Source organism: Ambystoma mexicanum, chromosome 5p (assembly GCF_040938575.1).
Source record: "Ambystoma mexicanum isolate Mex_15411 chromosome 5p, UKY_AmexF1_1, whole genome shotgun sequence".
NCBI classification, from domain to species: domain Eukaryota; kingdom Metazoa; phylum Chordata; class Amphibia; order Caudata; family Ambystomatidae; genus Ambystoma; species Ambystoma mexicanum.
The window spans coordinates 24,730,664-24,743,392 of NC_090930.1; the positions used below are offsets into that span (position 1 = coordinate 24,730,664).

Here is a 12,729-nt window from a genome sequence, read left to right on the forward strand (position 1 = left end):
TTCTTCATTAGATTGGACAGTATGTGCAGGGATTTCCTGTGGCATGGTACGCGGAACAGAGTGGCCCTCTGGAAGCTACAGAATTTCCACGAGAGAGGGGGTATAAAACTGCCTAACTATGAGGTTTATCACATAGCAAGCCAACGCCAATATTTTGCTAAATGGCTCTGAGGAGGTGACCTCTGAGTCCAGGTTGTTCAGACAAGATTGTGCCCCATTTTATTCACGAGAGATTATGAGGCTGCCCAAGGCGGAAATGGAGGGGCGTCCAAAGATGATGGTACTTGGGTGGAAGATGTGGCGCAGGGCATGCAGGGCATGCCAGATGATGGAGAACCCATTCCCGTGTTCCCTGCAGGTACCGCTAGTTGCGCTGACAGGTGGGGAAAAGCAATTAAGGATGATAATTAGAAACCACTGGGAACCAGTTGGGATAGCAACAATGGGAGATATTTGGAGAGAGGGGACTATCATGGACTTTGAGGTGTTGGGGGAGGAAACCGGCAAAATACAGGCCAGTATATCACGCACCACAGAATGGTGCGGAAAATTAAGAGAACATGGCCTGAAATGGTACTGGAGGAAGAACCAGATGCTGCCATAGATCTAATATATGACATAGCAGAGGGGGGGGAACACGATACATCTAGTATATACGAGATGATGATGATGTCTAAAGTAGGAAAGGAGGTAATACGGTTGAGACAAGACTGGGAAGCAGAAGTGGGAGCCCTGATGGATGACTGAATGTGGGAGCGAGTCCAAGGGTATCATAAGAAGGTGTCGAAGAATGCAAGACTACAGCAGATGCAACTATATGTTACGCACAGGGCGTATCTGACACCCGAGAGGATATCTAGGTTTAAGAATGCAGGACAGCAAGCATGTCCTAAATGTGATGAAGAGAATGCAGGTAAGGTGCATATGTTTTGGTCATGCCCGGTTATCGAGTGCTTCTGGGGCGAAGTGGCACATAAACTAGCAGAAAGAGGGGTTAAGATGGTGGTTGATACAGTGTGGGCCTGCTTGTTGGGGGGGTTCCCTAGACCACGGAAACTCAAGCATGTGAGCAAACTAAAGGACCTGGCATATGCGCTTGCAAAGAGGAGAATCTCGATGGGGTGGAAGACATGTCACAAACTCAGATTAGAGGTATGGTGGAAGGATTTGCAGAAATGGGCGGAGGCAGAAACCCTGGTGTGGCAAGAAGCGAGCAGTACGGGGGGGGTAGGAGGAGACGAAGACCCTGATGGCCTGGAAATTATTAGTAGCAGAGTTGTTTGGGTCAATGCAAGACCCAGCAGAGTCAACAGAAGGAGATACCCTACCACAAGATGCAGGAATGGAAAGTGAGAAGTAATAGGCTCAAAATGGGGGGTGGGATAAGGGAAGCAGTGAACATAATTAAGCAATGTATAATTGAAATGTTATTTCGTGCACTGAAAGTTTGGTTTGTATTGTTTGAATAAACTAATAAATTTTTTTTTTTTTTTTTTAAATGCACTCACATAGCCAGAAAGGCTCGGGATCGGGAAACACTAGGAGGTGGTTGGTGAACCGTGGGGGTTGAACATAAAAAGTAGCAGGGGGAGACTCACTGAGCCAGTTCAGCGCTCTCATCTTAACATTGATAAAAAAAAGTCTGAAAACATTGAGTTCAACTTGATAAATAACACTTTATTTGAGCTTGTTTTGATCGCTGTGCTGCTAGTAATTTGGTTCCCTCTTACACCAAGAATAATCCCTGCCAATGGCCTGTCAAGTTGCTCCAAGCTACAGAACTCTACAAATGTAAGACCTCGCTGCATATTCTCACCGGCTCTCTTCATGGCGTTCGTCTGATAAGGGACAGGGGGTGTAAAGAGTCCAAATGCCGACTGAAGGTTCAAATGCTCATTGTGTGACAAGTCATCCTGGACCAAATCAAGCTGAGCACAATGAGGCCTGGGTCACGTTTTTTCGTTCTTCCTAGAAATGGTCACAATTTTAAGCCCGCTTATCAACAGGATCCCACATGCCCCAAGTGCATGTCTTTTCATAGATTTTGGAACTGGCTCCCAAATCCAATTTGGATATTTTTGGGATTCTTTGATCTAAACCTTTACCACACAGGCATTGGCCCCATTCCCTGCCAAATCACACTGGGAGCCCGAGTTCATGCCTGTGCAGGTATGGCACTCTGAGGGCCAACCCACACTCTTTTTACCTCTTCCCCTTTTAGTCTAGTCTGCGCTCTGTCACCTCAGCTGGTGGACAAGTCCAAATCTTTGTCTGCAGTCTGACAGGTTATGGTTACCCTTCCCACCCCGCCCACCACCAAAAAAGAAAAACATGCCCCCCACACCACATGGGCACTCTGGAGCACAACTGAAGCCGATCATGAAGCGACTTTTCCAGTTCTCCTTTAAAGCACTAGAGTCGGCCCCACAGTTACACGCTCATTCCCGTTAACATGTCCTAATCTTCCCCAGCCACTCTTATCTGGACAGATCTTTCACGTCTATTAAAGCCTGCCCCCACTTCACCCTTTCTTCCACAGACTAAGGTGTGGGGGCTATGATGGCACTTTCCAAGCAAGCCTCAGTGCTGTGCTGTTAGACCATTAGAGTTCAGCTTGAAAAACTATTAATATAATGCTTGTAAAGTGGCCGAAAACAACCTAATAGGTTTTGCACGTTTTTAAAAATATTTTTGAAAGGTTTTAGCAAAATATTAAAAAGCCCTCTTTTAGCAAGCGACTCAAAATGTACAGGTGGATTTTGGGACAGCCATATTCTTAATTTTGTTACAGATAATTTCTTTACATGAGGAACACCAAGATTAAAGTGCATGAACATAAACTAGCCAGTTCTAGCGATACAAGGAAGCTGCGAGGTTGTCAGACATTTTTGGCTACAACTGGCTCAGTGAATATCAACTTTCACTAGAAAAGCCTTTACTTATTTTATTACTCAAATATAAACATTTGTTACAATCGCATGTCAACACGCAAACTGTATTTGCGAAATGGAGCTACACAGAAACAAATGGGGGAAATGTGCAAGATTTGCGCCTAGTAGGAGCGGATAGCAGGTGGAACCGTGGCACACTCGTCTTCATTTAAAGTGACATCAATGACTGGTCTGTATTTCAACGAAACCTGCAGGAATACAAAAAAATACATCAATCTCAGTGGTAACAAGCAGACAACAGCCTGTGACATCTATAGAAATGAACCCAGTTTCTCATGCTAATCACTGTGTGCAAACCTGGGAGCCCAGGAGGACTATTCTTAATACATGAAGTGCTCTAATCCCTCAGTTTAAAAAGACGGAAAATCCAGTTTTCAAATGAGACAAAACAACAGTTATGGTCGATCTGCCATGAAAAGTGTAGGCGATAAACGACACCAGAAACACGTTTTGAACAGACTACTGCCTTCTGAATTATTTAACACCAGAAAGGTCCTTTAGTGTAACACTCATTTATTTGGGGTTTTCTAACACAGCACATGAAGGCAAAAGGTTTCAGAGCCCAGAGCACTGCATTAAGAGAATTTCCCAAAGCCCTATATACACAGCAGCAATCGGTAAATCCACAGCTTGGGTTCAGGGCTTCTCCTCTGTTACACTGCACCAAAAGTAAACATACTAGAGCAGTCAAGGGTGCTGAAAACATACAGACCAACACAAAATAGCAGCACAATAAGGGAACGGCAATACCGCACACAAGATGTAGAGACGAAAATGTAGCATATAAAAAAGGGGGACAAGTCAACATTATCCAACATTGTAAAAATAAGCTTTGTGGTCAAGGGAAAGTGGAGTCTCCAAAGGTCATGGATTAAAAAAAGAATTGCTTGCTTTCATGGTTAACGAACGGGCGAAAGACAATGGAAAAGCCTCAAGGTTATGAAGAAAAGGAACTGTCAAAGTTTCCAAGTGATATGATATGGCATGTATAACGCGCCTATACACAAGTGTTTCAAGGCGCGACGAGGCAGGGGAGGGGGAACAAGTGAGGACAGAATGATCCTACTAGGCCAGGTGTCATTCAGATTGTGCACAAGTGCACCGGAAGGGGAAAGAGGAGAAGTGCGAGGGAGCAGTTAGAGAGGACAGTGCAGTACATGGGATAAGAACCAAACAAAATAAATAAATAAAGATAAATAGTAAGTAAAAGTACGGCCCACAGGTGGCAAGTACAAGGATAAGTGCAGCTATCAGGTGTCAAGTGCTAGTGGTGGGACTGTAGGGATACAGAATCAGTCCCCAAGTGCGGGGGAAGCCGGGAAGGCAATCAAGGAGTGCGACTGGCAGGAGAAGGGAACTGGGCCCGAGATCAGAGGGTGGCCAGGTAACCATTGCAAATTCAGTGTCAGTCAGGAAGGGAGAGGAGGAGAAGAAGCAGAAGCAAAGAGAAGGGTTTTGAGGTGCTTCCGGAATGGAAGATGATTCTCCTCAAATTTCAGGGAGGCAGGGAGTCTATTCCAGAGGGAGTCACCAGCTGAAGAAAGATCTACCACCAACTGGTTGCTTGGAGAAGCGACTGAATCTGAGGGAGTTTGAGGTAGATGAGCGAAGAGCTCGAGAGGGAAGGTGTTTAGGGAGAGAGAGTTGAAGTGCAATTAGGAAGGTTCCAGGTTTGCAAGCGAATAAGCCCTGCGTATGGAGGGCGACCAAAGGCCCCTGGAAGACGATGCTGGACTGCATTTCAGCTAACTCACTAGCCGAGAGTGCAATCAAAGTAGCCAAGAGAGTCAAGCAGAGTTATATCAGTTCAAAGAAGTTAAGGGTTGGGTTCTGTGTTGCAGCAGGTCATGTCTGTTTAGCAGCTGCAGGTCACAGATCCTACCCACTTCCAGTCATTTAGTGTGCGCGGTTCTCCAGTGAGAAGATGAACCACAAAGTGAGTAAGGTAAGCATTCAGGGAGTTAATGCAACCGGGTCTGAGACAGGTAGCACTGTTTTGGCTCCCTCTGGTGGCATGGAGTTTGCATTTCACAGACGGCAACAGCACTTTGTCTAGGGTTTCTGGTACAGGACAGATGCTGTAGGGGAGCCTCCTCTGTTCCACAGGTGCATTTCCTTCCAGTTGCTTAGAGACACGTCTCAATGATCGTCAAAGGAGAGGGTGCAATAAACCCGACATTGGATCACTTTGGAAGCTGAATGTGCATTCAGCTCCCCATCAGATTCATTGCAACCTTCAAATCTTTAGCAGCCGCACCATCATTGGTGAACACCCCATTCAAGCCGTCCTGGGAAAACACAGAAGTGTGGACTCTGATAGGAATGCAGAGATCAAATGTTCACAGCTGCATGGTCCGAGTCTCACAAAGGTCATGGCCATATAAGGCCACAGATTGAATATGTAAAGTGTTAGGAAAGATTTCTCTTTTTGAAACGTTCCTTCCATAGTTTCTATGGACCTCTTTCTTTTTGCTTTGTTTTTTAATCGGTTCTGAGTTTTTGAAGAGAAGTAAAGCCTTCACCTTCACCTTCACCTTCACTCTCCTGGTCATTTTCTCATTGTTATGGGGAAACTGATCAGTCTTTCTTGCTCTTTGACTTGTTACTTTTTATTTAACATTGCAGACCGCATCTTTCAAAGCACTGCAATAGGGATACTTTTGTATCGCCATAGCTTTTTACACAGAGGATTTTTTGCTGCTTTTATATGTGCCTAAAGACAACCTGTTGGCAGCAGATACATTTGTACCATGTTTGCATTCTTTTTAGTGTGCACATTCGGATTTACCACATATGGCTACTTAATGAGGTGTGCGACAGGCCATTCTTGCTTGTTCTTTCGCCATATTGTATTGCCAGGTCAGGATATTCCAAAGAAGGTGTAAAGAATGAATGGTGTTATTTGTACTTCTGCCCTCTATATGGCAGAGTAGAAGCACAGAGCACCTCAGCCAAGGTTCTCTATTGTGGTAGCAATGGAAGAGCAACCAAAGCTTAAGCTCTCAGGAGATGATGCAGGCTGGTTCTTAAGTACAGTGTAGTCCCCAAGCCCCCACAAAGGAATGGCCACACACGTATGTGCTAACAAAGTTCTTTATAAAAGAACAAGTTACTTTCTTACCTGGTAACGTTCTTTCGATGGGATGGTCCGACGACGTATTCCATATCTATGACATGTAATCACCACAGCTGTGCTGCTTCGGAAACTTTTTCGGCGTCTGCGTCCTGCGTCGATGCGCCGTCGTCGAGGACCTCCTCCGACGTCCGACGTCATCCGATGTGATAAGTAGGACGCACGACGCCCATAGCCTCAGTTGTAGTTTTTTCCCCCAGAACGTGTGACATAAGTCAACTGCCAGTCAGACACAAAGCCTTGCGGAACGTAAGCTGCAATCGCAAAAGAAATTCTGCAGCGGAGAAAGCCGGGCGGGAGCGATATGGAATACGTCGTCGGACCATCCCATCGAAAGAACGTTACCAGGTAAGAAAGTAACTTGTTCTTCGAGGGGATTGGGTCCTCCGACGTATTCCATATCTATGACAGACTCCCAAAGCAGTACCAAAGCAAGGAGGAGGGAAAGAATTTAGAATCAAAATGTAGAATAGCCAATCAAATAGCAGAGCAAAGGACCGCCTTGCCAAAGGCCAGATCCTGTGCTCGGATGGAATCAAGGGAATAGTGACGTACAAATGTATGTACTGAAGCCCAGGTGGCTGCATCACAGATGTTGCGAATAGGAACACCCCTCTGCAGGGCAGTAGACGCAGCCATACCCCTGGTAGAATGGGCCCGCAAGCCAGCCGGTGGGTCCTTACCCGCCAAACGGTAGCACTCCGAGATGGCCAAAATAATCCAGCAAGACAAAGTCTGTTTCGTCACAGCTTGCCCCAAACGCTTTCCAGCGTAACCAATAAAGAGTTGATCATCCACTCTGACCCGGGACATGCGTGAAACATAAAAGCTTAAAGCTCTCCTAGGATCAAGCCTATGGAGCCTCTCCTCTTCCTTACCAGGATGCGGAGGAGGATAGAATGCCGGAAGAACAACCTTCTGGGCCAAATGAAATTCCGTCACTACCTTCGGAAGGAACGAAGGACGAACTCTAAGGACAACCCTGTCCTTGTGAAATACAGTGAAGGGAGGCTTAACTGAAAGTGCCTGTAACTCACTCACTCTGCGAGCGGAAGTAACCGCAACTAAAAACACAGTTTTCAGAGTTAACAGCCTCAAAGGGCAAGAATGTAAAGGCTCAAACGGAGCACCCATAAGAAACTTAAGAACCAGGTTCAAATCCCAACCGGGCACCAGGAAAGGTGACGGAGGGAACACATTAGTGAGCCCTTTCAGGAACTGTGAAATCAAAGGGATTTTAAAGTAAGAACACTCTTCAGACGAGCGCTTAAAGATGGACAGCGCCGCCAGGTAACCCTTAACGGTACCCACTTGCAAGCCCCTGTGGGCCAAAGAAAGTAAAAAGGACAGAACCATGGGGATGTCACATGCAAAAGGATCCACATTCTGAACTCTGCACCAGTCGCAGAACTTACGCCAACGGCAACGGTACAGAGACTTTGTTGCCGGCCTTCGGGCCGAAAGCAACACCTCCATCACGTCCTCAGGGAGGTCCCAATCCTTATACCTCAACCTTTCAGAAGCCAAGCGTGAAGGTTGAGGGATCTGACCTCTGGATGGAGAACCTGACCCCCCTCCCGTGAGAGCAGATCGTCTCGGTAGGGAAGACGACGTGGAGGGCAGATGGATAAGTCGAGAAGGTCCGGGTACCACGTCCTCCGAGCCCACGCCGGGGCAATGAGGATCATCCGAGAACCGAACTTCCGTAACCTCCGCAGCACTTGCGGGATGACGGGGACTGGAGGAAACGCGTACAGCAGCGGGAATGACCACTCCACCACGAACGCGTCTCCTAAGGCTCCTTCTGGAGGAAATTCCCGCGAGCAAAACCTTTCGCACTTCCGGTTGACACTGGAGGCGAAGAGATCCACTTGAGGGGTCCCCCAAAGGGCGAAGATCTCCAGGAGAATCTCCTGAGCCAACTCCCACTCGTGAGAGATCGCGCTCTGCCTGCTCAGAGCGTCCGCCGTCACGTTTTCGGCTCCGGCCAGATGAACTGCCGAGATCGAAACTTCCTGCTGGATGGCCCAGAACTCGAGCTGCATCGCCTCTCTGCACAGAGGAAGTGACCCTGCCCCCCCCTTTTTGTTGAGGTAGTGCATGGCCACTGTGTTGTCCGTCAGGATCAGGACATTCTTCCCTCGCACAGACGGCAGAAAAGCCTTCAGGGCTAGCCTGACGGCCCTCAGCTCCAACAGATTGATATGGAGTCTGGACTCCGACGGAGACCAACAACCGCTGACTGTCAGCCCGTTGGCATGAGCTCCCCATCCCGTGAGGGATGCATCCGTCACGATCGTCACCTCCGGCCAGGGAAGCCAAAATGGAGCCCCCCTTCATCAAGTTGCCTTCGACGGCCCACCACAGAAGGTCCCGGGCGACCGAGGACGGCACCTGAATCGAGTCCGACATCCTGCCGGAGGACTGCGACCATTGCGTCTTGAGTGCCCACTGCAAAGATCTCATCCGCAGGCGAGCCTCTGGCACCAGAAGAATGCAGGATGCCATGAGGCCGAGCAACCTCAAGAACTCAAACGCTGGGAGCGTCTGGGCATGCTGAAACTTGTGCACCATCTGCCGAATGTGAAGAGCCCTCACCTGGGGAGGAAAACACTGCCCCAGGGAAGTGTCGAGCACTGCTCCGATGTACTGGAGCCGCTGTGTTGGTGTCAAATGGGACTTCTTTAAATTGAGGGAGAAGCCCAGCCTGTGAAGGGAGCGACAGGTGATCGATAGATGATCCAGAACTTGCTCGGGAGAGCTCCCCCTGATCAACCAATCGTCCAGGTAGGGGTAGACGTGAATCCCTCCTTGCCTGAGATGCGCTGCCACCACCACCATGAGCTTGGTGAAAACCCTCGGGGCGGAGGTCAATCCGAACGGCAGGACCCGAAACTGAAAGTGCGAGTCGCCAACCGCGAACCTCAGGTACTTCTTGTGCTTGGGATGGATCGGCACATGGAAGTAAGCATCCTTGAGGTCGAGTGACACCAACCAGTCCTGAAGCTGAAGGGCCTGGAGGACTTGAGAGAGAGTAACCATCTTGAACTTGTGCTTCCTGAGGAGTTTGTTCAAACCGCGCAAGTCCATGATGGGTCTCAATCCCCCGTCTTTCTTCGAAACCAAAAAATAAGGGGAATACCATCCCTTGTTCCTCTCCGCTACAGGCACCAGTTCTATGGCATTCTTCAGGACATTCTTCCCTCGCACAGACGGCAGAAAAGCCTTCAGGGCTAGCCTGACGGCCCTCAGCTCCAACAGATTGATATGGAGTCTGGACTCCGACGGAGACCAACAACCGCTGACTGTCAGCCCGTTGGCATGAGCTCCCCATCCCGTGAGGGATGCATCCGTCACGATCGTCACCTCCGGCCAGGGAAGCCAAAATGGAGCCCCCCTTCATCAAGTTGCCTTCGACGGCCCACCACAGAAGGTCCCGGGCGACCGAGGACGGCACCTGAATCGAGTCCGACATCCTGCCGGAGGACTGCGACCATTGCGTCTTGAGTGCCCACTGCAAAGATCTCATCCGCAGGCGAGCCTCTGGCACCAGAAGAATGCAGGATGCAGATCCTGCCGTTCGGATTGACCTCCGCCCCGAGGGTTTTCACCAAGCTCATGGTGGTGGTGGCAGCGCATCTCAGGCAAGGAGGGATTCACGTCTACGGCGCCTTTCTCCAGCAGGGCTTGAATTTCCTGCGCAAGGAGCGAATCCGGACTCTGCAAAGAGAGGTTCCCCGGTGGATTGTCGCGAGGCCTGTGCCGAAAAGGAAGACAGTAGCCGTGGGTTATGATCTCCAGAACCCACACATCTGAAGTAATGGCTTGCCACTCTACAAGATGCTGCGCCAGCCTTCCCCCAACCGGCGAACCATGGGACATGGCCTCACGACTGAGTGGGAGCGGCTGCGGCGTTACCTGAGGGCAAAGAGGCAACTGCCCGAGCGGCCTTGGCACCACGGGTACCCTGTCGTCCACCTCTGGTACCCCTGCGTTGGCCTCTTTGACTGCCAGCTCCTCTCGCTTTACTGAAGGATGAGTAATAGCGAAAGGAACCACCCCTCCACTGCTGTCCCCTAGGACGAAAAGGCGGAGGTTGGCGAACTGCAGCGCCCAACGACTTCGCTGCAGCTTTTGAGGTCTGCAACCTCTCAAGGCTCTCGTCAGCCTTGCTGCCAAAAAGGTGTTCACCATCAAAGGGCATGTTGAGGAGCCGGGACTGCACATCAGGAGCAAACCCCGACTTCCGCAACCACGCAAACCTGCGCATCACGGTGCTCGCCGCCATGGACCTACTGACGCATTCAGCCAAGTCCAGACCCGACTGAACGGACTCACACATGGCATCCTTACCATCCTGGACCATAGCAAGGAAACCATCCCGTTCATCCCCTTCGGGAATATGTTCAGCCGCTAACGCAACACAGTTCCACAGAGTGTGCGTGAAACGTGACAAGGCACAAATGGAGTTGGCCGCCTGAAGCGCCATACCACCAGAAGAAAACACTTTCTTCGCCCAGCCATCAAAACGTTTGTCGTCCCCATCAGGAGGGATGGTAGGGTACGACGCCTGCTTTGCCGGGGCCGTGGCCGCCTGCACCACCAAACTTTCCGGAGTGGGGTGCCTGGTCAAGTAGCAGGGGTCGCTACTGGCTGGACGGTATTTACGCGACAAGGATCTGCCCACCGCCGGGAGACTCTCCGGAGCAGTCCAAGCCGCCGCCACCCTTCTCTGTAAAGCCATATGGAACGGCAGTACCGGGTCAGTTGGGGGACCAACATCAAGGATGTCCGTCAGATCATCCTGCACAAACTCCCCTGGGGGAGCAGACCATCCCAGATACTCAGACACCCTAGCCATAAGGCGCCGGTACGAGGAATCGGCATGGGAGCCAGGCTCAGGCCTACAAAATTCCACCTCCGGAGAGGTGTCCAGTCCACTGGCATCATGCAGTGACTGCCTCAATTCGTCAAACTGACTATGGCCCGAGACAATTTCATCTGGCACCTGACTAGGAACCAGGCCATCAGAATCCTCATCCGCCTCCGAAATATATTCCAGGTGGCGAAAAGGCACCCGAGAGTGCTTGCTCTTAACCAGAGCCTTCCTAGGGGGTATACCCGTGACACGGGGCACCTCCGACACGAAAGGCGTCGATGGCGTCGAGCGAATCGGCGCCGACGCCGAGAAAACCGGCAACGGCGCCGAGAGGATCGGCGTCGACGTCGAGGAAATCGGCGTCGACGTCAGATGAAGCGCCTCCAGTATCGGCGGCGTCGACACAGCCCTCGAAGCCGGAGCCCCGTGCGTGTCCCTCGACGACCTGATCGTCGACGGCTTCGACGACGTCCTCGAAGCCGGAGCCTCGAGAAAGCCTGTCGACGCCCTCGACGCCTCAGACGTCGATGTCTTCCTCGAAGACTTCACAGGAGCACACGGTCTCGAACGCGTCGAGGACCGGGACCTGGAACGGGTACGGCGAGAACGAGCCTCCTTGTCCGAACGGGACCGCTCCCGTGACTCGTGCCGACCACTCTTGCGAGCGGCGTCTCTCGACCTCACACGGCCGACCCCACTCGGGGGCGCGGACGGCAGAGTACCCTGCGACTCAAGAATCGCCAACATTTTCTTCCCGAAGGAAGCCCATTCCTCCGGCGTCGCACGGCTGGTGGGGTAACCAACTGGCCGTGCAGAATCCTCGGAAGAGGACCTGGAAGGCGACCGGTGACGGCGCTTCCGAGAATGCCTCGAAGAGGCTGAGGAGTGGCGAGACCCACTCCTAGAAGAAGACCGACGAGACTTCCGACGATGACGCGGAGAATCACCCCTCGAATCATCCGTCGAAAGCCCCGCCGACTTCGACTTCCGGGGCTTGGACACCCGACCTACCGACAACTTCTTCTTACGTTCGCGTAAGGCTTTGGACGTGAGCGACTGGCAGTCGATACAGTCATCCGTGTCGTGGGCCTCCCCGAGGCACCAGAGGCAGGCGTCGTGCGAGTCAGTCACCGACATCTTGGACCCACACTCCCCGCACTTCTTAAAGCCCGGACGCGGGGTTGAAGACGAAGTGGAAGACATCGCCGAAGGAAATTCACAAACGAACAGGTTCGAAGAACCAGAAAGAACAGAACTCCAAAGAGTCGAGGCTTAGAACCGAGAAACACGAAGCAACACGTTCGCGGAAAAAACGGAACTGAGGCTATGGGTGTCGTGCGTCCTACTTATCACATCGGATGACGTCGGACGTCGGAGGAGGTCCTCGACGACGGCGCATCGACGTCATCGACGCAGGACGCAGACGCCGAAAAAGTTTCCGAAGCAGCACAGCTGTGGTGATTACATGTCATAGATATGGAATACGTCGGAGGACCCAATCCCCTCGAAAATAAGCTTCAAGATATATACATCAATTAATAACAAACCTTGACTATGGCAATTATAATATGGCAAATATAACCACTATGTGGTACCACACTTCGCTTCAGACTCCTTTAAAATGCATCAACTGCTGATAGTTATAAGATAAGATACAAACCAAGCAGCAATGTATATCAGCATAGATCATGGGAAGGAAGGCAAGTTAGGTTAAACAATGGCAGAATGTTTTTCACCTTTTTTTCACACAAGGTACAGTTCTAAGT

General features: G+C 50.6%; 1 protein-coding gene across 1 annotated transcript in view; it reads right to left on the reverse strand.

The window, feature by feature from the left end:
* Positions 1–1,656: 1,656 nt before the first annotated feature.
* Positions 1,657–12,729, reverse strand: part of SDHA (succinate dehydrogenase complex flavoprotein subunit A) — a 473,685-nt gene continuing 462,612 nt past the window's right edge. The window contains exon 15 of the mRNA XM_069612357.1: positions 1,657–3,139. Coding sequence (XP_069468458.1) covers positions 3,053–3,139 — 87 coding nt within the window. The 3' untranslated portion in view covers positions 1,657–3,052. The remainder of the gene's footprint in view (positions 3,140–12,729) is intronic.